The sequence below is a fragment of the Procambarus clarkii genome, chromosome 85 (assembly GCF_040958095.1).
Source record: "Procambarus clarkii isolate CNS0578487 chromosome 85, FALCON_Pclarkii_2.0, whole genome shotgun sequence".
Taxonomy (NCBI): Eukaryota; Metazoa; Arthropoda; class Malacostraca; order Decapoda; family Cambaridae; genus Procambarus; species Procambarus clarkii.
The window spans coordinates 20883554-20905550 of NC_091234.1; the positions used below are offsets into that span (position 1 = coordinate 20883554).

Sequence of the window (21997 nt, forward strand, 5' to 3'; positions counted from 1 at the left end):
CTATCGTGATTTCTGTGTGTAAGGCACAGGGATTCCAAACTCGGAGACTGCCTTGGTCGGGGCCGGAGAAGAACCACCCCAGCAAGGGCAAGAACAACCCCAGTCTCCTGAAGTAGAGCTTGGGCCACACAAGCCCCAGGAGGTGGATGACTGAGTCCCGCACCTACGAGTTCCAAACAGAGATCGTCACGCCTCCCCCCCCCCCTTTCACCCGAGACCGGTTTCCTTTATGCCCTATCAGAAGGAAGAATAATACTGTACTGTACTTATTAATTACAACAATTATTATTATAATTAGTATAATAATAATACAATTAATTAATAATTATTACTCTTCCTTCTGCTGGGACATAACAGGAAATATACTGTATTCCAGGATTAAAATATACACATACATATTGTATAATAATAATTCTCTGCATTTGTCTTTACCTAATCACACCCCACTGGTCACGAGTGTAGCAGATTCATCCTGCCTTGCAACATGCTCGCCATCTATGGCGGACAATAATGTGGATAAATGTTTTTAAATTAATCATAAAAGACTGATAATTTCTCAAGGAATGAAACTTTCAAAATGATGTACAATTATTTATTTTTACAACATAACCTTAACAGTTCCTCATGGAACTTACCAGAAGTCTTACTTCTTACAAGACATATTGGTAACTGATTCATTTCTTTCAGAAGATACTGAAGTCTTTGAATCCATAGGAAGCATCCTTTTTCTTCTTCTGTTGGCTTGCTGATGCCTGGGCCTCTTCCCTCCTGAAAACACAATAAAAATCATTCCAAAAGCCTTTTTAAGACGTAAAATATAAAACAGGAAGGTAGTAAAACAAAAAGTGATGAATGTAATGCAACTCCAATTTCTGGATGAGCCCCAATATAGCTCCCAGAAGCTATCTTGCCAAGATAGCTTCATCTTGGCAAGAGGCAAATGGAATTCAATGTGAATAAATGCCAAGATGGCTCCCAACTAGTAGATCACATCAGCCACAGACTTCTGTTGGCCTACTGGGGACCAGAGCCAAAACCTGCCCCTTGCCCCTTCAGAGAGGCACAGAGAGTGCGTGACAGAGGCAAAACCTGCCCCTTGCCCCTTCAGAGAGGCACAGAGAGTGGGTGACAGAGCCAAAACCTGCCCCTTGCCCCTTCAGAGAGGCACAGAGAGTGGGTGACAGAGCCAAAACCTGCCCCTTGCCCCTTCAGAGAGGCACAGAGAGTGGGTGACAGAGCCAAAACCTGCCCCTTGCCCCTTCAGAGAGGCACAGAGAGTGGGTGACAGAGGCAAATCATGACCTACATTCAGAAACCTATTTCTTTTCATTATATATTAGCATATGGACATTTGTAAATACATGTATAAGTACAATTTGAATTCAATGTTTTAATAAAATAAATATTCAATATAAAGAATAATGAGAAAATGAGTAGGAGCCACGAGAAGGAATTAAACCTGTACACTGGGTACTCCCAAGCACACGCTCTAAACTACTTGGCCATGCTCCTACTGATTTCCTCATGTTGATATGAATTCTTGTGCATGAAGAATAATCATGTATTCCCTGAAAGGATTAATTAAAGGATCAGTTCAGCAAACTACAGACATTTAGCAAACTTATTCTGGCAAACCAATGCAAAGTGGCCGAATCGCGCCACTGATTATGCATACTGTACAGTCCTAAGATACTTACGACACTGATGCAACAGTGAAGTCTAAAAATTTTCCGACTCCAGGACGAAACACCTTAAGCTGATCATCTTTAATCTTGGGTCGTTTTCGGCTTTTCAACTCATCATCTTCGGCTTTTCGTTTTTCCACTTCAATTTTTCGTTCTTCTGCCAACTAAGAGGTAAATTTTAGATTAACTTGTACAGTACTTTATATAAATTTGGAAATTATTGTAACTGTTGAATGCACCTAAATTTATGCTTTTGACATCAGAGTATAGCTAATCCACATCCAGTACTAGAATTATTAAAACTATTTTATTTAACTTTTGTTGGTAATTTATGTAAAACCACATGAAAATCCATATAACTATACAAACAAAAATAGCAATGTCACATTTATGGAACAAATTCTTTATTGAATTCCCTTACTACAACTGTATTTTATAGTGAACTTTATCTGGCAGTGTACTACATATTATCAGTGTTCAATACTCATTTTTTGTTTGTGTGCAATAACCTAAATGTTATACTGTATGTATTTTGATTTTATAATGTTAAATATTATTTACAAAGTACCTAAAATTAATTAATACTAATTTTATTTTTTTTAAATTCTGGAATTTTTTCATTGTTAAATTGAAGTCCCATACTGTGTTATACTGTATAAATATTTTTGGTAGAAATCATACGCTTTCACTGTTAAAAGTTCCTTTTAAGCAGAGACATTTGGATGCTCCCTAAGGTAAGAAACCACTCTGCCACGAACATGACAGAGTGTGTGTTGTGTACATGCTTCATACTTGACTGGTTTTATGTACAGTATTTTGATTTCACCCATCAGTGTTAATGACATTTAGACCCCTAGCAGTTTAAGGGTTAAATATCATGAGAAACTCAATGTTTTGTGTTATACTGTATTAATGGACTTCCATTAACTAACCTTCTCATCAGCCTCCTTAAATGGGTCCACAAAAATTGATGCCTCTTGAAGCATGATATCTTCAATAGGAGTGTCCTTGTTGTCAGTTTCAATGGCTTCCATGGCAGACAGTGTTGCTAAACCTCCTACCACACGTCCAAAGATTGTATGTTTGCCATCAAGGTGAGCACATGAGCGATATGTAATGAAGCTGAAAAAAATTATGTTATATATAACCACAAGGTTAAATAGCATATTTATCACTCTGCAAACAAGCAGACTATATGCTATTTCCAACAAATATATCACATTTATATAAGAGTCTATAATTCTAGCTGACAGCTCTCTCTCTGGGTGTTCCTTATATGATTAAGTAACTGAGAACATACAATAACTCACAATTGACTTTTGTTGGTATCAGGTCCCGAGTTGGCCATAGAGAGTACGCCTCTACCCTTATGAGACAGGTTAGGGCGAAATTCATCCTTAAATGGCTTTCCCCAAATAGAATCGCCACCTTTTCCAGTGCCTTCTGGATCTCCGCCCTGTATCTAGAGTATAGAAACATATGACGTTAGCCATTACTTTTCTCATAATAAGATGAACATGATACTGTATTACAAATCATAAACGTGTATGTTCTGCATTTTCTAGATGTTAATATCTGACTTACACACCCTACCCTGCCACATGATCAATGCAGTTTATCACTGACCAATTTCTCAGTAATTTTTTGTTCGTTTCAATCACTGCCATACACATGGCCCCCAAGGCTTAGCAAGCCAAGACCTCTATAACGCATTCACCTTTATAGTTATAGAGTGTATTAAGTCAGCTTTTTTTCCAACTCTCTAGCACAGTATCGCTTTTCCAGGTCTTCTTGCAAACTCTTCAACACCCACTTCATTCCTTCTCAACTACAGTTAATTATCTTTGCATTTCCCCCATCAACACGTGCACATTTTCCACCTTTCAGCTTCCTCATCAATGTACTCGTCTCTTCCATAGATATATCAACTGACATACAATGTCATACTCTTCTCACACCATCAGATACAATCTGATGGTGTGAGAAGGTTCACATTAGCACTGCTCTCGTTACTTCCACTAATTAGACTTTCAAATATTCTCTCCACATACTTCTAATCACGCATCACCATTTACCATTCAGGTATTCCTATCTCTCACATTTCCATTTCCACTTCCAGCTTCTGTTCCTCATTTTTCCTTGCACATCTTCCCCACAGCCACACAAGCCTGCTGCTCCAAGGCCTGAATATGTGCACTCATCAGATCCAACCATTTGGGCTGGACGGTAGAGCGCCGGTCTCGCTTCATGCAGGTCGGCGTTCAATCCCCGACCGCCCTAGTGGCTGGGCATCCCATCCCATATCCTTATCCTGACCCCTTCCAAGTGCTATATAGTCTAATGGCTTGCTGCTTTCCCCCTGATAGTTCCCTTTCCTTCATCAGATCCAACACCATTTTTAGTTTTAGTGGAAGAAATCTTAGGAAGATGGGTCCCCCAGCCTAATCCACCCCCCATGAGGACACAGGGTTGAATGCATCACATGTTGTGTGGTGACATTACGACATCACTACGTCTTCTATATAAGGCAGGAAATTAATTAAATTGAGCATTTAACGATTCTCTTCCACCTATATGTTTGAAGTAGCAAATATAATACAAAAATCTAGACTAATGTATGGTGTCAAGCAATTAAGTTGAAACCAGATGACTTACCATAAAATGACGAATGGAGCGGTGAAACTTAGTTCCATTGTAATATCCACGATCACAGAGTCTTATGAAATTCTCAGAAGTTCTAGGCACAGTGTCACAGTATATTTCCAAGTTCAGCACACCATGGTTAGTTTTCAGTGATACGTAGCCTGTAATGATGATACAGGATTTCAGCTGATTAAAATGTAGGCACAAGACCATTACAAAAATTAAACTGTAAAATGAAATGCTCTTTACACACAGAGCACTAACATGATGCATCAAATGAACAAATCCACAAGGGCAGTGACGAGGATTCGAACCTGCGTCCGGGAGCATCCCAGACACTGCCTTAATCAACTTAATCGTAGCTCAGTCGATTAAGGCAGTGTCTGGGATGCTCCCGGACGCAGGTTCGAATCCTCGTCACGGCTCTTGTGGATTTGTTCATGAAATGCTCTTTTTTGGTACAGTAGATGCCTTTGATACTTATTTGTATTTGTAATGCTTTCTCCCTAGTTACAAGGATGAGGTTCATTGTTAATAGAATATTAATACCACGCTGTTGTTAAATCTTGCATTGCTAAATACAGTAGTTACCTTTCTTCTTAACTCGTTGATACCGTACAACGTCATCCTCCAACACTGCAGCTTCGTGCTTAGTCTCCACATCAACGGAGGTTGATGTAAAGCTTGCTGATACTTTTCCGGTTGAGTAGTGGGCCTGCAATAATGAGAATTCACTGAACAAATATTACTAAATCAACACATAAATAAATAATAAAATAAATAAATAAATAAATAAAATATATATAAATATACTGTACATACCGATATATAGCAAACAAATACTGTAAGAGTTTGTTAATTTTAGTTCTAGTAACTCGGACCTTTGGGTAATCTCGACACAAATCTAACAATGCATAAATCATTCATTCATAATTATTACCCACTTTCCTTCAACTCTACAATACAAATGTCATCTAATCTAGCTATTTAAACTATCCGTTCTCCTTACAGCATTAAATTTATCTGCAACCCTTTCTGCAGCCTCCTCATTTGCATCGGTCTCCTTGTATGTGCGGTTGAATTCATCCAAAATTTGCTTAGTGTCTTGCGATACATTCTTCAAACGCATTGATGCATCTGAGCGAGCTTGAACTGTCTCTGTAATGATAAGATAAAAAGTCACCAATTATTTCCCTAATTAGACAGTGGTAAATTTAAAATCCAAAACTATATTTGTAAGCATAAAATTAATACAAAATACAGTATACCTATCTTGAGAGGTTATCTTGAGATGATTTCAGGGCTTTTTAGTGTCCCCGCGGCCCGGTCTTTGACCAGGCCTCCACCCCAGGAAGCAGCCCGTGACAGCTGACTAACAGCCAGGTACCTATTTTACTGCTAGGTAACAGGGGCATAGGGTGAAAGAAACTCTGCCCATTGTTTCTCGCCGGCGCCCGGGATCGAACCCGGGACCACAGGATCACAAGTCCAGCGTGCTGTCTGCTCGGCCAACCAGTTCCCCATTAATAGTGTCATACAATAATACAGTATAATTAACAGTTGCAAATAACAAGATTTGACTTACGTACCTTCATTCTCAACCTTAAGGTTATTTATGATGTGATGAAAGCTGCTGATGTTGTACTTGCTTAGATCTTGTGGATTCTGAATGGTGATGAGATCTGCTCTGGTGATGATTTTGTCTGTCAGCAGCTCTCTCCAGTTGTTTACCTTAATATTCAGCTGCTCCACTGCCTGTCCACAACACACAACTATGCATTAAGCACGTATTTCAACGTTATCATTTCTGAGATTAAGAATTAGTTTACATTTGGAATAACTTACAGTAAACTTTCCTTAATCAAACTCTAGATGATGATAAATTCTGAACCAGTTATGATCTATGGGTTAAACAAGCTATCTAGATAAGCAGTGGAATGCTTGAGAATTGCTTAACAAGAAGTGTGAACCAAGGGTAAAATAAAAATATCACATGGACGAGGCAGACAATCAGTATATTTGAAGGTTGTTGTTTTAGATTCAGCTACTGTACTGGGAACCAAAAGTTGAAAGTAGCACAGTGTATGGCGAGCCCGTGGTGGACCTACCTGGCTGTGACTATTTAATTAGAACCTACCTCATAGGAGAAAACATTGCCGGTAGTTTTCACAGCTACGACATGTGAAGTGTTGGTGAGAGGCTTGTACAGAACGGGACAATGATACTCTCCGGTGCTGGCACGGTGAAAGGTTACCTTCGTCAGTTGCTTTTCACTTAGAGGCTGTAAATGTAATACTGTATACTGATCATTGATTTTAAGAACAATTTTTTAAATTAAATATACCTTGGTTATTTATTCATTTCAATGGAATAAACTTGCATCAAAGCACTGATTCACCTTGTGCAAAATGTAAGTTTTCTAGCATAATATTAATTGTTAAATATTGTATTGTACATAATGAATTTTACACTCCAAATTCAAGATTTGGCAACTATAAATATTATAAACAATGAATATGGTGTATGTAAAGCACCATAGACTACTATGTTATGTATTAAAGTAAAGTATGCAAGCTGTTATGTATTGTAGTTTAGAAATATGGTGTAATGGCATATGTGATCATAAGCTAAGAAAGAACACAAAAATTGCCAATTAGTGTATGTACCACATACACTATAAACCACAATCATCAATCAGTCAAAGGAAATCAAATTGAAGTTACTATAATGTTTCATTATTAAACCATTGTAAATTCCTTAATGTAGTATAACTAATAACGAACAGTTGCAGACCAAAGTTGGGTACTGCACCACCATGGTGCAGTACCCAGGCCTACTCCACCTCTCCACTACTTTTATGAATGAACACTGTTTTTCCCACTTTATATCCTTTTCCCTAACCTGTGCCTGTCTTCTCTTCTATAAAATAAAATGTTTATTCAGGTAAGGTACATACATACTGTACAAGAGATTTTACATAATTTGATCGATTTATAGATGGAGCTAATACATACAATGCCTAAAGCCACTATTACGCAAAGCGTTTCGGGCAGAATTTCTATTTCTTTTATCCTCTATTGTGTCACTTTTACGCTGGTTGAAGTTATCCTCACTGATAATGGTCTGATAAGAGAATGGTCCAGGACGGACCGAAGCGTCGTCGTCCCTTCAACTTCTAGTGTGTGGTCTGGTCAACATACTTCAGCCACGTTATTGTGACTCATCGCCTGCTTATCCTCACTCTTGCCACTCACCATCACCTCTCTGATCATTCAAGTGGCTCCTGCTTCACTTACTTGGGAATCAAGAGCATGTACAATTATATGTGAATTGTTCACCTAAAAATCTTAAGATATATTAAATGTCTGGAGTCTGGAGAAAATTTTCATGTTTAATTAATGGGCAGTCTCTGGTATCAAAGAAATGAATGAGTTAGTAAGATAGCAGCCTTATACTGTATGTTCATGCATACCATATACAAATGACCTATACTTCTCAGTTACAGTGTACATGTTATTAACAAATTCACAAGGGGTGTGATGAGGGTTCAAACCTATGTATGAGACGTAGCCTTAGTCAACTGCACCACGACATGGTTAAGGTGCGTCTGCAATCATCCCGGACATAGGTTCAAACCCTCATTACGACGCAGGCGAGGAGTCACAATAACGTGGCTAAAGTATGTTGACCAGACCACACACTAGAAGGTGAAGGGACGACGACGTTTCAGTCCATCCTGGATCATTCTCAAGTCAATTGTCACTGTACATTGTCACAATCGACTTGAGAATGGTCCAGGACGGATCGAAACGTCGTCATCCCTTCACCTTCTAGTGTGTGGTCTGGTAAACCTCATCACGACCTTTGTGGATCTGTTCATTTGATATATCATGCTAATCACAAGATTTCTGTGTGTATTACATGTTATTGTTTATCTTAAAAATCTGTAACAGTTACACATGAATCATCAGATCAGAACAAACAATAAATCAAACGAATTATATTAAATGCAGAACTTACCTCACCAGTGACAGGGTTCACTTTGAACTTGCGCAAAAATGGAAGGATGGCTTCAAGATCATACACATTTCCATGTGGATCAATATATGGATGACTAAATGGCAGCAGAGAGAGAGCACAGTGAGTGAGGGGGAGTCTCCGAAAGTTTGCTTTTGCGCCTGTGTGAGACGAGGCTTTGTACCCACCGTACAATGTTGACCACTCAGTTGAGGTCAGATACCTGGAAGCAAGACATTACCAAATGAAGACACCAAGCCGAGAAGACTATTTTACTGTACATTTTTATAAATTACCAGTAAAATATTGACATGAAAAGCAAGCAAAGCATCAAGATAAATTAAAAATTGGCTAAGAACAAAGTAAAACATGAGTACTGTTTTATAGCTGGAAAAGGTTTACTTTGCATTTACTATAATCAAACTGTTTAAGAGCTTAAAACTTACTGCCTGTAACTTTAAAATGCAGAATTGAATTGCCTTTTAAATTTCTCATTTGTCTTTCCATATTAGCTCCTATTAGGATACAGTATTATAAATGTAGAAACATGTTTGTTAATACAGTACTGTATTTCCGAAGTTCACAGATAGAACTAAATTCTACTCACGGCACTTCTGCTACTGTCATTAACATTGTTACAGCATACTATTCATCTAACTACCAAAAAATATTTAGAAGCCTTGTTAGTAGTTTTCTTACACTCTTTTTTTCTTACACTCGTTTTCTTACTTTTCTTAGTACTAACTTATCAACCAGAGGTTGCCCCCAGCAGGAGCAGAGTCCAGCCATCCAGCTCCACCTCTGCCCCGACTCTTCCCACCTCTGCCATCATTTCCCTGACAGCCCTACCCATGGCTATATTAAAATGCCATGGGAAACACTACATACGTAACTCACTCCAACACCTGTTCCAAAGCTTTCCTTTAATCTCCCAATTTATTCTAACATGTGCATCATTTCAATAATATAATCTGTATACAATACTGTATTGCAATGGAGCCAATAACTGCCTCCTTCTATATCATAGATTTGTGAAACCTCCCTAACATTCATTACCTTATCTTACCTTACCTTACCCCACAGTCTGGTCTATCCAGGCTGTGGGGGTAACCCTTCTAAAAATAAATGGTTCCACAGCCATTTCTATAATAACTAGCAATTTTAATATGAGCATGGACTGTGGTGATTATCACTCTGTGCTGCAGACTTTGGATGCTTCTAACACGGGTCAGTTGTACGTGGTACCTTCGACGTTGTACTAAATTACTACCCACTTATTCTCATGCAGCAACACTAGTTCTGTAAAACTACTTTCTCCATTGATTCAGTACTTAATTTTTTTTAAGATAAATGGGTTACATTTGTTTATTTTATAAACTTTATTCTACTGTCATTTTTTTTTTTTAATTTATTTGGAGTATATTTAATTTTTTATAAAATTCTCCAAATTTATTCAAAACTTACAATGTATAACATATGCCTCAACATTTGCAGTTTTCAGTCTGCGTCATTCAACACGCATCAAATTCAGAATAGTGAACAAATGGAATGTGCTAAGTTGTGGAGGCCAGCTCCATACAGTCATATATGCGAACAAGCCTGAATGGTCCCCAGGACAATATGCAACTGAAAACTCACACCCCAGAAGTGACTCGAACCCATACTGCCAGGAGCACTTTGCAACTGGTGTACAGGGCACCCTATCCACTCGACCGGACAAAAGCTGATGGTAGCCGAGGCTATTTGCCCATCAGCCCGCCGGCACTCTGATGGTAATCTTGGGCATGGTATTTTATCAAATCACCTCATTCTTTGGGGCACACGTGAGGAACACAAATGCGAATAAGCCTCAATGGTCCCCAGGCATACATGCAACTGAAAACTCACAGTCATATAGATATGACAGCCCCAACAACTCTACAACCTATACAATAGTGGCTTAACCACTGCACTGCATAAAGTGCCTTTAGGCACTCTGAGAGTTGTGCTATTTTTTTTAATTAGGCTATATTTTAATGTTTTTTAATATATTCATTACATCATGTGTTTTGAAATGGAAATAGTCAAATTTGAAAACATTTTGACATTAACTTTACCTGAACATTTATAAAAACAACAAAAATATGCCCTTGACTTGGAAGTTTTTGCCAAAAACAAGTGCACAGTGTAGTGGTTAAGGACTGAGAGAAGAGACCCACAAGGCATTGCCCATCCTCAAAATAAAAAAATGGGAAAGTTAAATTTGTAGTACAACAAGACTCCCAATATAACAACAACTCATTGTACTTACATTTTATCTTTCTGATGCTGTCGTTTCCCCATTTTGGCGGCTTAGAGTAACCTTTTCTATCTTAAAACAGTTCAATTGAGGGAAGACGTAAAATAATTGTCTTGCCTAACAGGTTACACAGCGCGAGGTCACTTTAACATGACTACCAGGCTTCACGTCTTGAACTGCACCCGCTCTACGTCTGGTAACGATAAAGATTGATAAAGATTAAGCCACCCAAGAGGTGGCACGGGCATGAATAGCCCGTAACTGGTCTGGTAACTTGATGACAGCGTATATAAGTGGTCATGTATGTCAGGTGGGTTGGTGGGTCATGTCAGGTGGATTGGACATGTATGGGAGTAGGATTGAGTGGTTATAAATAGGAACTGCCTCGTATGGGCCAATAGGCCCTCTGCAGTTACCTTTGTTCTTATGTTCTTATGACGATGTTAGCGTATGTTGGTCCAGGCGAGTATGCTGGTCACCTTATGTGGTCCAGGCGAGCATGCTGGTCACCTTATGTGGTCCAGGCGAGTATGCTGGTCACCTTATGTGGTCCAGGTAACGATAAGCACCAAGCAACAGTGTGGCCCTAATGGGTCCCGTTGGGAGGGTCCGAACGGGTGTGTGTGTCTGGGGAGACCCTAAATTATCAGAGTAGGGTGCTCCTGGCTGGTCACAGTGAGGGTTAGCCTTGGCTCATCTGTGTAGGGGAGCCCTGACAGGTCACTGTGGCTCGGGCTGGTCACAGTACAGGGAGGCGCTCGCTGGTCTTTGTTTTGATCTCTTGCTCGCTTATTTTCCTTTGTAATTTTCGTTTTCTTTGGAGAGTTTTGTCTGGCTAACTATTCAAATTTAAATCCAAACTATATTCAAATTTTATATACTATCTAATTTGAATACGTTTATAACCGTAAAATCTTACATTTTAAAGCATAAATTAAATAACATATTGATTATCATGTGAGTGGGGACATAAGAACATAAGAACAATGGTAACTGCAGAAGGCCTATTGGCCCATACGAGGCAGCTCCTATCTATAACCACCCAATCCCACTCATAAACATGTCCAACCCACGCTTGAAACAATTGAGGGACCCCCACCTCCACCACGTTACGCGGTAATTAGTTCCACAAATCAACAACCCTGTTACCGAACCAGTATTTACCCATGTCTTTCCTAACTCTAAACTTATCCAATTTATATTCATTGTTTCGTGTTCTGTCTTGTGTTGATACTTGTAATACCCTTTGTTATGTCCATTCATCTACTTGTAAACCTCTATCATGTCACCCCTAACTCTTCACCTCTCCAGTGAAAGCAATTTAAGCTTTGTTAATCTTTCTTCATATGAAAGGTTTCTAATTTGGGGAATTAACTTAGTCATTCTACGCTGGACACGTTCAAGTGAATTTTTTAATCAAGGTTTTGCCCGAAACGATATGCGTGGTAGTGGCTATACAAGAATGTAAGAACTCTTGTATAAACATATATAAAGATGTTGATATATCTCGCTATTGTGATTTCTGTGTGAACTATTGTATGTATATAAATAAAAAAAAAACGCGCCATATATTTATAATCACAATCAGTTGTCATTTTATACAGCCTATTTCCAAATTATTAAATAATTTATTTTCATATATATGTTTTTAAAGTCAAATATTGAAAATATTTTGAAATTTAAGTCGGTATATATTTTCTGTCTATTCCAGATTTCATAGACAAGTGGTTTGTTTTGAAACGAACGTTTGGCGTCCCTCTGAGCTGCCTCCCAATTTTTGAAGGACGGTCTTTATCCGCAAACATCATGAAACTCGTACGGTTAGTAAGTCCTGCTTGCGCATACAAACTTGTAGCGCTTGTAACAGATGTTATATTCAAGACTTGTATGTCTGTATATGGCGAACTTCTTGAAATATTATCATAACAAGAATTCCCGGGAGTTTGGTTCCATTCCGCGGGCTTCATGGCTGTTGCTATCTCAGGTGTCTTGTGTATTTCCTGCATACAACACTAAAATCAATGATTAATTCGTGTAAGATAATTGTTAAGATGTTGATTATGTGGTTTATCGCATTAGTGAGGTGTTGAGAGGCGTCAAGAGGGGCTGAGGGCGAGCCGGTGTATTGGTGTAGTATTGTCAGGCATACAAGGTCCTCTTTGGCTAGTTCACGTCCCTCGCGCGGTCACCCATTCAATTAATAGCCACACGCAGTGGTGTTTTAAAGATTCGGGTAACCCATAGCTTCCCCCACATGGCCTTGAGTATATTCCATCATCTACAGTGTTCAGCTCCACTACGGGCTCACCATAGCCCGTGCTACTTGGAACTTTTTGTTCCAGGTAGCGAATCTTAAACAACTGCGGTGTTTACTCTGACCTGCACTAAAGTGGCCATTTTGTTATAGATTTAGCTACTCTGAACAAGTTCCAAGTAGCACGGGCTATGGTGAGCCCGTAGTGGACTTACCTGGCACAGGAGCAGGGCAAGTAGCACGGGCTATGATGAGCCCGTAGTGGACTTACTGGCACAGGAGCGGGGCAAGTAGCACGGGCTATGGTGAGCCCGTAGTGGACTTACCTGGCACTGGAGCGGTGCTGTGTGAGTGAATTTCTGAAAAGTGACCAAGTGACCTGCACCTCATTTATTCACCCCAGAGTAATGCAAGAATATTCCGACTAATGAATGCTTGCCTAACCCCACGAGTGTGGATACCTTGCAGACGGACGGTACATTGCACTAGTACTATGTCTTGGGCTCCTAGGGTGTGGCACAGTCTTGGATACTCATTAATGGAAGTAAATTATACAAACAGTACAAGATAGTTTTCTATATCCAAAGGACATAACATCCCCAATTATGCCTTCATCATAATAGTTGTGCTTCATGTACTGGTTTTCACATAGCACAGCAACCTATTGGCCTGTATCCAAATAGTGAAGTGTTGCACATTTAGAGTGATAATGTATGCACTCTACACACACAAACCAATGGGAAGAGTCTTCAGGATATGATGAGCCCCTTGTGCTAACGATGTTGATGTACCCCATGTTTACGTACATTTATGCATATATCACAGCCCCCCTATGTGTGTATAAATAGTGCAGTGGAAACTGCTGTTTTTCCATCACTGTGTTCTGACCTTCAGAAAGTGTGCTAGCACTGAATTTCTGTAGCATGGTCTTGTGAACTGTAAAGGGCTGGGACGCCATACGACACGCTAGGGTGCCACCTTCCCGAGGGTAAAGTGCTGAAATGGTGAGGGTCATCTTGATAATGACATGTCTGGAGTCTTATCCATAGCTTCCTGGTAGCTGTGGGAGTATGCAGGTTGACTGGCAAGGTTTGCTTTGGCCAGGGGTGACATGGCGTCTCAAACTCGGGATTACTGAAGATGACGTGGCTGGTATTGGCTGCTATTTTATGGCAGCTCAGCGAATTACCTCCAAGTATGGCCTGGAGGGGGAAATACTCCTATAAAATGCCAGTTAAAGTTCAACTTCAAAATTATTACTACAGTATGCATTGTTAAATCTCCAAAGCCGTCATGTATTTTTATTTATTTATTTATTTATATAAACAAGAGTTCTTGCATTCTTGTAGAGCCACTAGTACGAGTAGCGTTTCGGGCAAGTCCTTAATCCTATGTTCCCTGGAATATGACCTACCTTGCCTTACCTTGAGGTGCTTCCGGGGCTTAGCGTCCCCGCGGTTCGGTCGTCGACCAGGCCTCCTGGTTGATCAGGTATCCTTTGGAGGTGCTTATCCAGTTCTCTCTTGAACACTGTGAGGGGAGAGGACCTCCGTGAAGAATCGTTTAACAACCAGGTACCCATTTTACTGTTTAGTTAAACAGAGGCTACAGTTAAGGATTGCACCCAGTAAATCCTCCCCGGCCAGGATACGAACCCAGGACAAAGCGCTTGCAAAACACCAGGTGAGCGTCTTAATCACTACACCACGGGGACTACTTAGACCCTTATTTAATGATGCATTGATAAAAATTCTAAATTCTAGATTTTGTTTTAGCATGCAGTGAGATGTTCCTAGAACTGACAGAGGTGGACTAGAATTCTTACTGGGCCAGAAAGAATTGGTAATTTAGTTTTTACAAAGCTTATTCTTATTTGTATAGTATTAAAATATTGTTAATTGGACTTTCTGTAGTGGTTATAGCTATTGCAACTGGCTATGTGCTTTTTCTGAGATTTTTACTCACTTTCCCAGGCTGGGGCCTGGGGGATGACGTAGAAGTTTTGCTGGTAAACATCCTTCATATGATATGTTGAAAATAAAATTTTGCTTAATAAAAGTTGCTCATAGAGAATGGAAAGAGAAAGAATAAATGTTATCTCCTATAACCCGTGGGGTACGCAGCTATTACTAGCCGACAAAAGCTCCAGTGTGCAAGCACTGTGAACATCATAAACAGCATTGTGTTCGCTGATATCTGAACATTGTGCACCTTATTAATCACTTTCAGGCTATATTATATTATCTTTGCAAAATAATAGCAGTTACATATGTATTTTGTAATTTTTAAGCGATGCTGTGGCCACAAGCTGAACAGTGGTTCTTCTTGAGGTTATCTTGAGATGATTTCGGGGCTTTTAGTGTCCCCGCGGCCCGGTCCTCGACCAGGCCTCCACCCCCAGGAAGCAGCCCGTGACAGCTGACTAACACCCAGGTACCTATTTACTGCTAGGTAACAGGGGCTTAGGGTGAAAGAAACTCTGCCCATTGTTTCTCGCCGGCGCCCGGGATCGAACCCGGGACCACAGGATCACAAGTCCAGCGTGCTGTCCGCTCGGCCGACCGGCTCCCTGGTCCGGTGGTGCTGTTAGCTCGTGCAGTATGCACCAGCCTTGGTTCCTCACTGAGGCCTTCACACCCAGGAATGATACCATTGATTTTTTATTTTTTTTTTTTTTCAAATGGCATCTTTTTAATTTAAAATCTGTATTTTCTCAAGTATAAGGTAATATTTTTTCATATTAAAGTGCATTGAAGAGTTCATCCTAACTTAGGCTAGGTTAGATGGTTTGGTTGATAATTTTTTTTTTTTTTTTTTTAATACAAAGAGGTCTTACATTCTTGTAAAGCATTTCGTATATGTACAGTATAACGTTTCAAGCAGGTCCTCAATCTTAATTTTTCTCGGAACATGACCCGCTGAATCGTTTAACAACCAGGTACCCATTCACTGCTGGGTGAACAGAGGTTACAGTCAAGGATTGGCGCCCAGTTAATCCTCCCCGGCCAAGATACAAACCCAGGCCAAACTGCTTACAAAGTGCCGGGCAAGTATCTTGCCGTGTGCCACGGGGACTGCAATTGGTACAGTATTGGTACTTGCAGTTCAGTACACGAAGCCTTTAGAGAGGTGCGATTCGAGCAAATGTGAATGAAACACCCCTTGAGACAGATACAAACATCATCGGTTGTGAGTCTTGTATAGTGTTTTTCATTCATAAACTGGGTTTGGTGGCTTGATTAATGATCACATGGCACTTGATGAGGGCGAGTTGAAAATATGACATGACATGACATAAGGTCGGCCAAGCGGACAGCACACTGGACTTGTGATCCTGTGATCCCAAGTTCGATCCTGGGCGCCGGCAAGAAACAATGGGCAGAGTTTCTTTCACCCTATGCCCCTGTTATCTAGCAGTAAAATAGGTACCTGGGTGTTAGTCAGCTGTCACGGGTTGCTTCCTGGGTGTGGAGGCTTGGTCGAGGACTGGGCCGCGGGAACACAAAAAAAAAAAAAGCCCCGAAATCGTCTCAAGATAACCTCAAGAAGGTGCCTTACCTTGTCTGAATCAAGTCATGTGATGTAAGCCATCAGCTAAGGGTTAGAAATTGTACCAGGCCTCCAAGATTCATATTCACCTACTGGGTACCAGAACCAGAATTCTGGGTCCTTGTTCATGGTTACACAGATAATCACAGGTTTCAGGCAGGTCAGCTTTAGCCCCAAGTGTGCCAGTGTCTAAGCTGTAGGGAGCCACTGAGGGAGCCTCCACAGAGGGGCATTTCATTGTAATCAGTGCTCTATATTTTTGTGCTTCAATAGATGCATATTCCAAGCTGCTGCTACATATGTTGACCAGACCACACACTAGAAGGTGAAGGGACGACGACTTTTCGGTCCGTCCTGGACCATTCTTAAGGAGAATGGCCCAGGACGGACTGAAACGTCGTCGTGCCTTCACCTTCTAGTGTGTAGTTTGGTCAACATACTTTAGCCACGTTATTGTGACTCATCGCCTGCTGCTACATATTCTTGGATTGATCTAATGTAGGCTGTGTAAATTGTCTACAAAGAAACAGTTTTTAGGCTTTTAATGCTTTCCTAATGTCCATTTCCTCAAATGCTGCTGATGTTATCCTATGTATTTGCATGTAATCATCTTATGTCTTAGGGGACCTTAAATATATTTACTTCACTCTTCCCATCTAGGGTGTTGGTTGCTTTACCATCACGAACATTCAATTGACTCTCGACTATTAGAATAACTACAATAGAACTCTTGATATTATATACCCGAGTACCTAGCAATGCCCGGGTCTCTACACATACACATTTCCACTGAGAACCCATCTACCTTTGATAAGTCTTACGTTATGAACTCTGTAAACTTTCTTGAAAGTCTGTTCATCGTTTAGGTTCTCAGACTTGATCTATTACAGATAACTGATATATAAATTGCAATACAACTGTACAGTATATACCATTGTGCTTTTATTTATATTTTGGGAAGATAAAAATTTTAGAGATACCCAAAATATATTTAATTGGTTTACTCAAGGAGTAGCGTCACATTTGCAGTATCAGAACTGACAGTCCCAAAGGAATATAATTTCCCATTATAAAATGTATCCTTTGATACCAAATGTATAAATATTTCCCATTAAAACATTACATGAAAAGCCTAATTGACTTTTTCTTTTTACAGGTTTCTCATGAAGCTCAGTCATGAGACAGTGACCATTGAGCTGAAGAATGGCACCCAAGTCCAGGGTACAATTACAGGTGGGTGGTTGAGTTGTTTGACCTATCCTATCCCAAGGTTAACCTCTAAACACAGAGTAATCACACTAATGTGACTGCATCAACGAGAAAATCCATAGGAGCAGTGATGAGGTTTCGAGCCTATGCTGTGGGTGTTCCCACACGCACACTTCTGGCGACTATACCACGACACGGTATAAGGATTGCAAATCCTTGTGTGTTCAGAAGAACTCCAGGATGCAATCCTTATACCATGTTGTAGTCTAGTCGCTAGAAATGTGTGCATGGGAACACCCACCGCATAGGTTCGAACCCTCATCACTGCTCCTACTGAATTCCTAACCTCTGAACTAATCCCAAATTTAATAAGGTGACTGTTAAGGTGTAGCATGCATGTAAGGTGTAGCATGCATTGAGACGTTCCTATGGTTAAAGTAACTTATTAATTTACTAACTCCGTTAGTAACTTAACAGTACTGTAGACAACCCACAACAAAAAGTACAGTATAATTATAGGAGAAAAACACAAGTAATTATGTCTAAATAAAATGTACCTATGAAAAACTTTACACAGTTTCTTAGTCTGTTCCTTAAGGAATCATATTACATATTAAAAGTTGAATTTTTGTAAGCATTATTTTAGGCAAGAAAAAGGCTAATGGTTGATTAAAACCAAAACTGCACTAATTGGACTTATGCTTTTTGTATTAAAATACTGGGAGCCGGTCGGGCGAGTGGACAGCACACTGGACTTGTGATCCTGTGGTCCTGGGTTCGATCCCGGGCGCCGGCGAGAAACAATGGGCAAAGTTTCTTTCACCCTATGCCCCTGTTACCTAGCAGTAAAATAGGTACCTGGGTGTTGGTCAGCTGTCACAGGCTGCTTCCTGGGGGTGGAGGCCTGGTCGAGGACCGAGCCGTGGGGACACTAAAGCCCCAAAATCATCTCAAGATAGTAAAATGAAGTGTAACAGAAACTAGACTCAATTTATGTAAAGCTTTTGGTTTGTGACTTGTGAATGCAGTTAAAATAGCATAATTGGTACTGCAACATGTAAAATCATGTGAAAATTATAAAATACTGTAATACAGAATTATCCATTAGTGATTGTGTATACTGTATATTAATTGACCCTTTCTTTCCAACAGGTGTGGATGTTGCTATGAACACTCACTTGAAGAGTGTAAAAATGACTTTAAAGAACCACGATCCAGCTAGCTACGATACATTGACCATCCGAGGCAACAACATCCGTTATTTCATTTTGCCAGAGTCTCTGCCCCTAGAAAATCTACTGATTGACGATGGCCCCAGAGCAAGGCGGGGTCGGTCAGATCGTGGGCGTGGTAAGCATGTTATTTAAAGAATTTTCTAAGTGTAGCATCTGATTTCCACTTATATTATTTAATTAAATGACATGTTATGCATTAATATATTATTTAATTAAATGACATGTTATGCATTATATACACACATATATATATAATATACAGTACTGTAGATGCTTCAGGGATATTTTGTGCCTAAACTAATTGAAAAATGCAGACCGACTTTTGACACATTCCCCCATCTTGCTCTTGGACTTCTCCCACTGATGTAATCTAGAGAGAAAGAGTAATGTTCTAATTAATTATGATTGATTTATAAGTGGTTCCATTTTATTTTTAATTACAGGTATGGGTGGGCGTGGACGTGGAGGCCGCGGTGGACGTGGGCGAGGTCGCGGCGGCCCTCGAGGACGTGGCAGAGGTGGCCCACCACGTCGTTAAGAGCTGGCTTTGACAAATATAAAATTGTTCATTTGGTACAAAAAATGAAACAACCTGTATGTGAAGGGTGTTAGGATCTTGGTCAGGTCTTGAATAGTGTCACTGAAGGATGATCATTATTTTTTTTTAAATCGGCAACTTGCGAACTACAGTATAGTAGTAGAAAATAGTGTCAGACATTGTCTTTGTAGAGTTTTTAGAAAATGTTTTATTAGTTTTTTGAATTCAGAATCAGTTTGTTAATTATTACTTTGATTAGTTGAGCTATAGTTTTTCATCATTATTTTTGTGAGTGTACTGTGTTATGTAACCGGATGAAGTTAATGAATGTTTGGACAAGCCTTCAGAAAGTGGAGTTATTTTATAAAGTGAATAATAACAAATCTTTTGAAAAGTGAAGTTTTTCTCCATAGGCACGCAAGTCCTTACAATGTAGTAATTTTTTTTTTTTTTCTAAATAAATTAAGTTTTGTATGAATAACAACTTTAATTTCCTTTTGTCAATGAGTAAGGTAATAAATTTACTGAGGTCCCCATCCGCTTACTCTCACACTTATAATTTTTCCTAAATTTAAAATAACTTTTCATAGTATAGTCCTTGATGAACAAAAAAAAAATTAAATTTTTTTAATTGGTTTTGCAAGAAATAAATCTTGGGCTGGCTGTAATTAGAGCAAAAATTCTGATACAGATTAGTGATGTCGAAGGACTGTCGTGCCCCTTGGATAAAATCCTGTTACTCGCTGAAACGGAAAACTATTTCTCCAGAAAATTGGTTCATGCCAAGATGCATATGGCTGTTGAGAGGAATAACAGTTCTGACAGTAAAGTATAGGGCCTGTTCCATCAGGTTCCCATAAGATGGCCAATATTTTGTCTGATTAGGGATGTTCCAACTTCATTACACACAGATCACACTAACGTGATGCATCAAATGAACAAATCCACAACTGTGATCCTCGTCACGGCTCTTGTGGATTTGTTTCAACTTCATAATTATGAATAACAAATTTTCCATGTTGAATCATCTATAAAATGGTTGCAAAATATGCAAGGAAGTGGTATGAGTTTGTGGACCAGAGTTTCCTGGTATGGTGCTCAATAGTCTTCCAGGCTTAGTATTTTTTGATAATTACTAAGTTTTCTGGTAACAGCTGCCTGGGTAACAGCTTCTCCATATCAACCTACCCTGGCTTTGCGCCCTGGTGAGGCCACTCCAGAGCACAACACCATAGTCTCCCGAGACTGATGGGTGCCTACTACTAAGTTTTCTGGTATGGGCAATGCAGATATTGGTGAATGTCAGTTGTGATTGCATATGTAGAAGGAGCAGTGTTAATATGGTAGATAGTGTGGGCTGCTCTGGTGGTCAAGGTCATATGATATCAAAGCTTTTCTGAAACAGGCAGAAGAGAGGCCAACGACATTATATGAGCATGTTATGGAAGAGAAGATTATCTTGAGATGATTTCGGGGCTTTAGTGTCCCCGCGGCCCGGTCTTTGACCAGGCCTCCACCCCCAGGAAGCAGCCCGTGACAGCTGACTAACACCCAGGTACCTATTTACTGCTAGGTAACAGGGGCATAGGGTGAAAGAAACTCTGCCCAATGTTTCTCGCCGGCGGCTGGGATCGAACCCAGGACCACAGGATCACAAGTCCCGCGTGCTGTCTGCTCGGCCGACCGGCTCCAAGAGGCCCTGTTTTTTTTTAATTTGCTTCTTGCCTTGAGTTGTAGGAAGATATGTTCCAATTTAAAAATGGTCACAGGACCTAGAAAAAGGAAGTTGAATTACTCGCACAATTTATTCAACAAGCCCATTGAAATGCACATGCAGATTTAGTGGTCAGACTTCCCACAAAAGGGGCACAAAGATCATTGTACTACAAACTGAAGCACCATTGCCAAATTTCTGGCATATATTGCAGACATGGGAGAGAGATTATCCTTAATGCAGCATTTAATCCCACCTGAGAATCGAGGTTGGTAATTTTGACCAAAGTATTAATATAATTTGTGAAATATTAAAAACATAGTCTGCCTAGTCTTCAGACTGTACTTCATTAACTTACGTACTAGAATATTGATTTAAATTAAAAGTATTTTTTTCACATTTGTGATTAAATACACTGTAAAATTGTGTTTTAGATAATGAGGGCCAACTGCTCTCACATTATAGAGAAGGCGAGCATAAGGTTGTTTGGAGACCATATGTTGTAGTTAAGAGTCCGAGAGATTGTTTTCATAGGAAATGCTACACACGACCATGACATGTGGCTGTGACAGATCCTGTGAGTATAAATGAACCCACCTTGCCTATCTAGGCCAATGCACATGGCTCCAAGTATATTTACAAATTGTCACTTAAATTACATTAAAACAACTTCATTTGGACGATGCTGTCAATAACAGACAAGCTGTGGCACAAAAGTGAAAAATTAATATAGGCAAATCATAGGATGATGCATAATGCTAGATCTGCCGCAGGGTTTAGGAACATCACTATGTTTAGTACTGTAACACAAACTAATGATAAAATGAATATCCTATTAGGTACACATGGTTTGAATACAGTACTAAACTTTGGCC

General features: G+C 39.8%; 2 protein-coding genes across 2 annotated transcripts; one reads left to right on the top strand and one right to left on the bottom strand.

Annotated features, from left to right (window-relative positions):
• Positions 1–578: 578 nt before the first annotated feature.
• On the bottom strand, positions 579–11414 carry LOC123746706 (RING-type E3 ubiquitin-protein ligase PPIL2). Its single transcript, XM_045728421.2, has 12 exons — positions 11040–11414; positions 10636–10816; positions 8349–8568; positions 6466–6609; positions 5918–6083; positions 5338–5486; positions 4920–5043; positions 4341–4489; positions 2996–3147; positions 2618–2807; positions 1698–1849; positions 579–768 (listed from the first exon to the last, which is right to left on the bottom strand). The coding sequence occupies exons 2-12, from the start codon at positions 10665–10667 to the stop codon at positions 684–686; spliced, it is 1563 nt and encodes a 520-aa protein (XP_045584377.1). The 5' UTR covers positions 10668–10816; positions 11040–11414; the 3' UTR covers positions 579–683.
• Positions 11415–12335: 921 nt separating this feature from the next.
• SmD1 (small ribonucleoprotein particle protein SmD1) lies at positions 12336–19882 on the top strand. Its single transcript, XM_045728419.2, has 4 exons — positions 12336–12443; positions 17583–17659; positions 18788–18985; positions 19314–19882. Exons 1-4 carry the CDS (start codon positions 12430–12432, stop codon positions 19406–19408), a joined length of 384 nt encoding a protein of 127 aa, XP_045584375.1. The 5' UTR covers positions 12336–12429; the 3' UTR covers positions 19409–19882.
• Positions 19883–21997: the final 2115 nt, after the last annotated feature.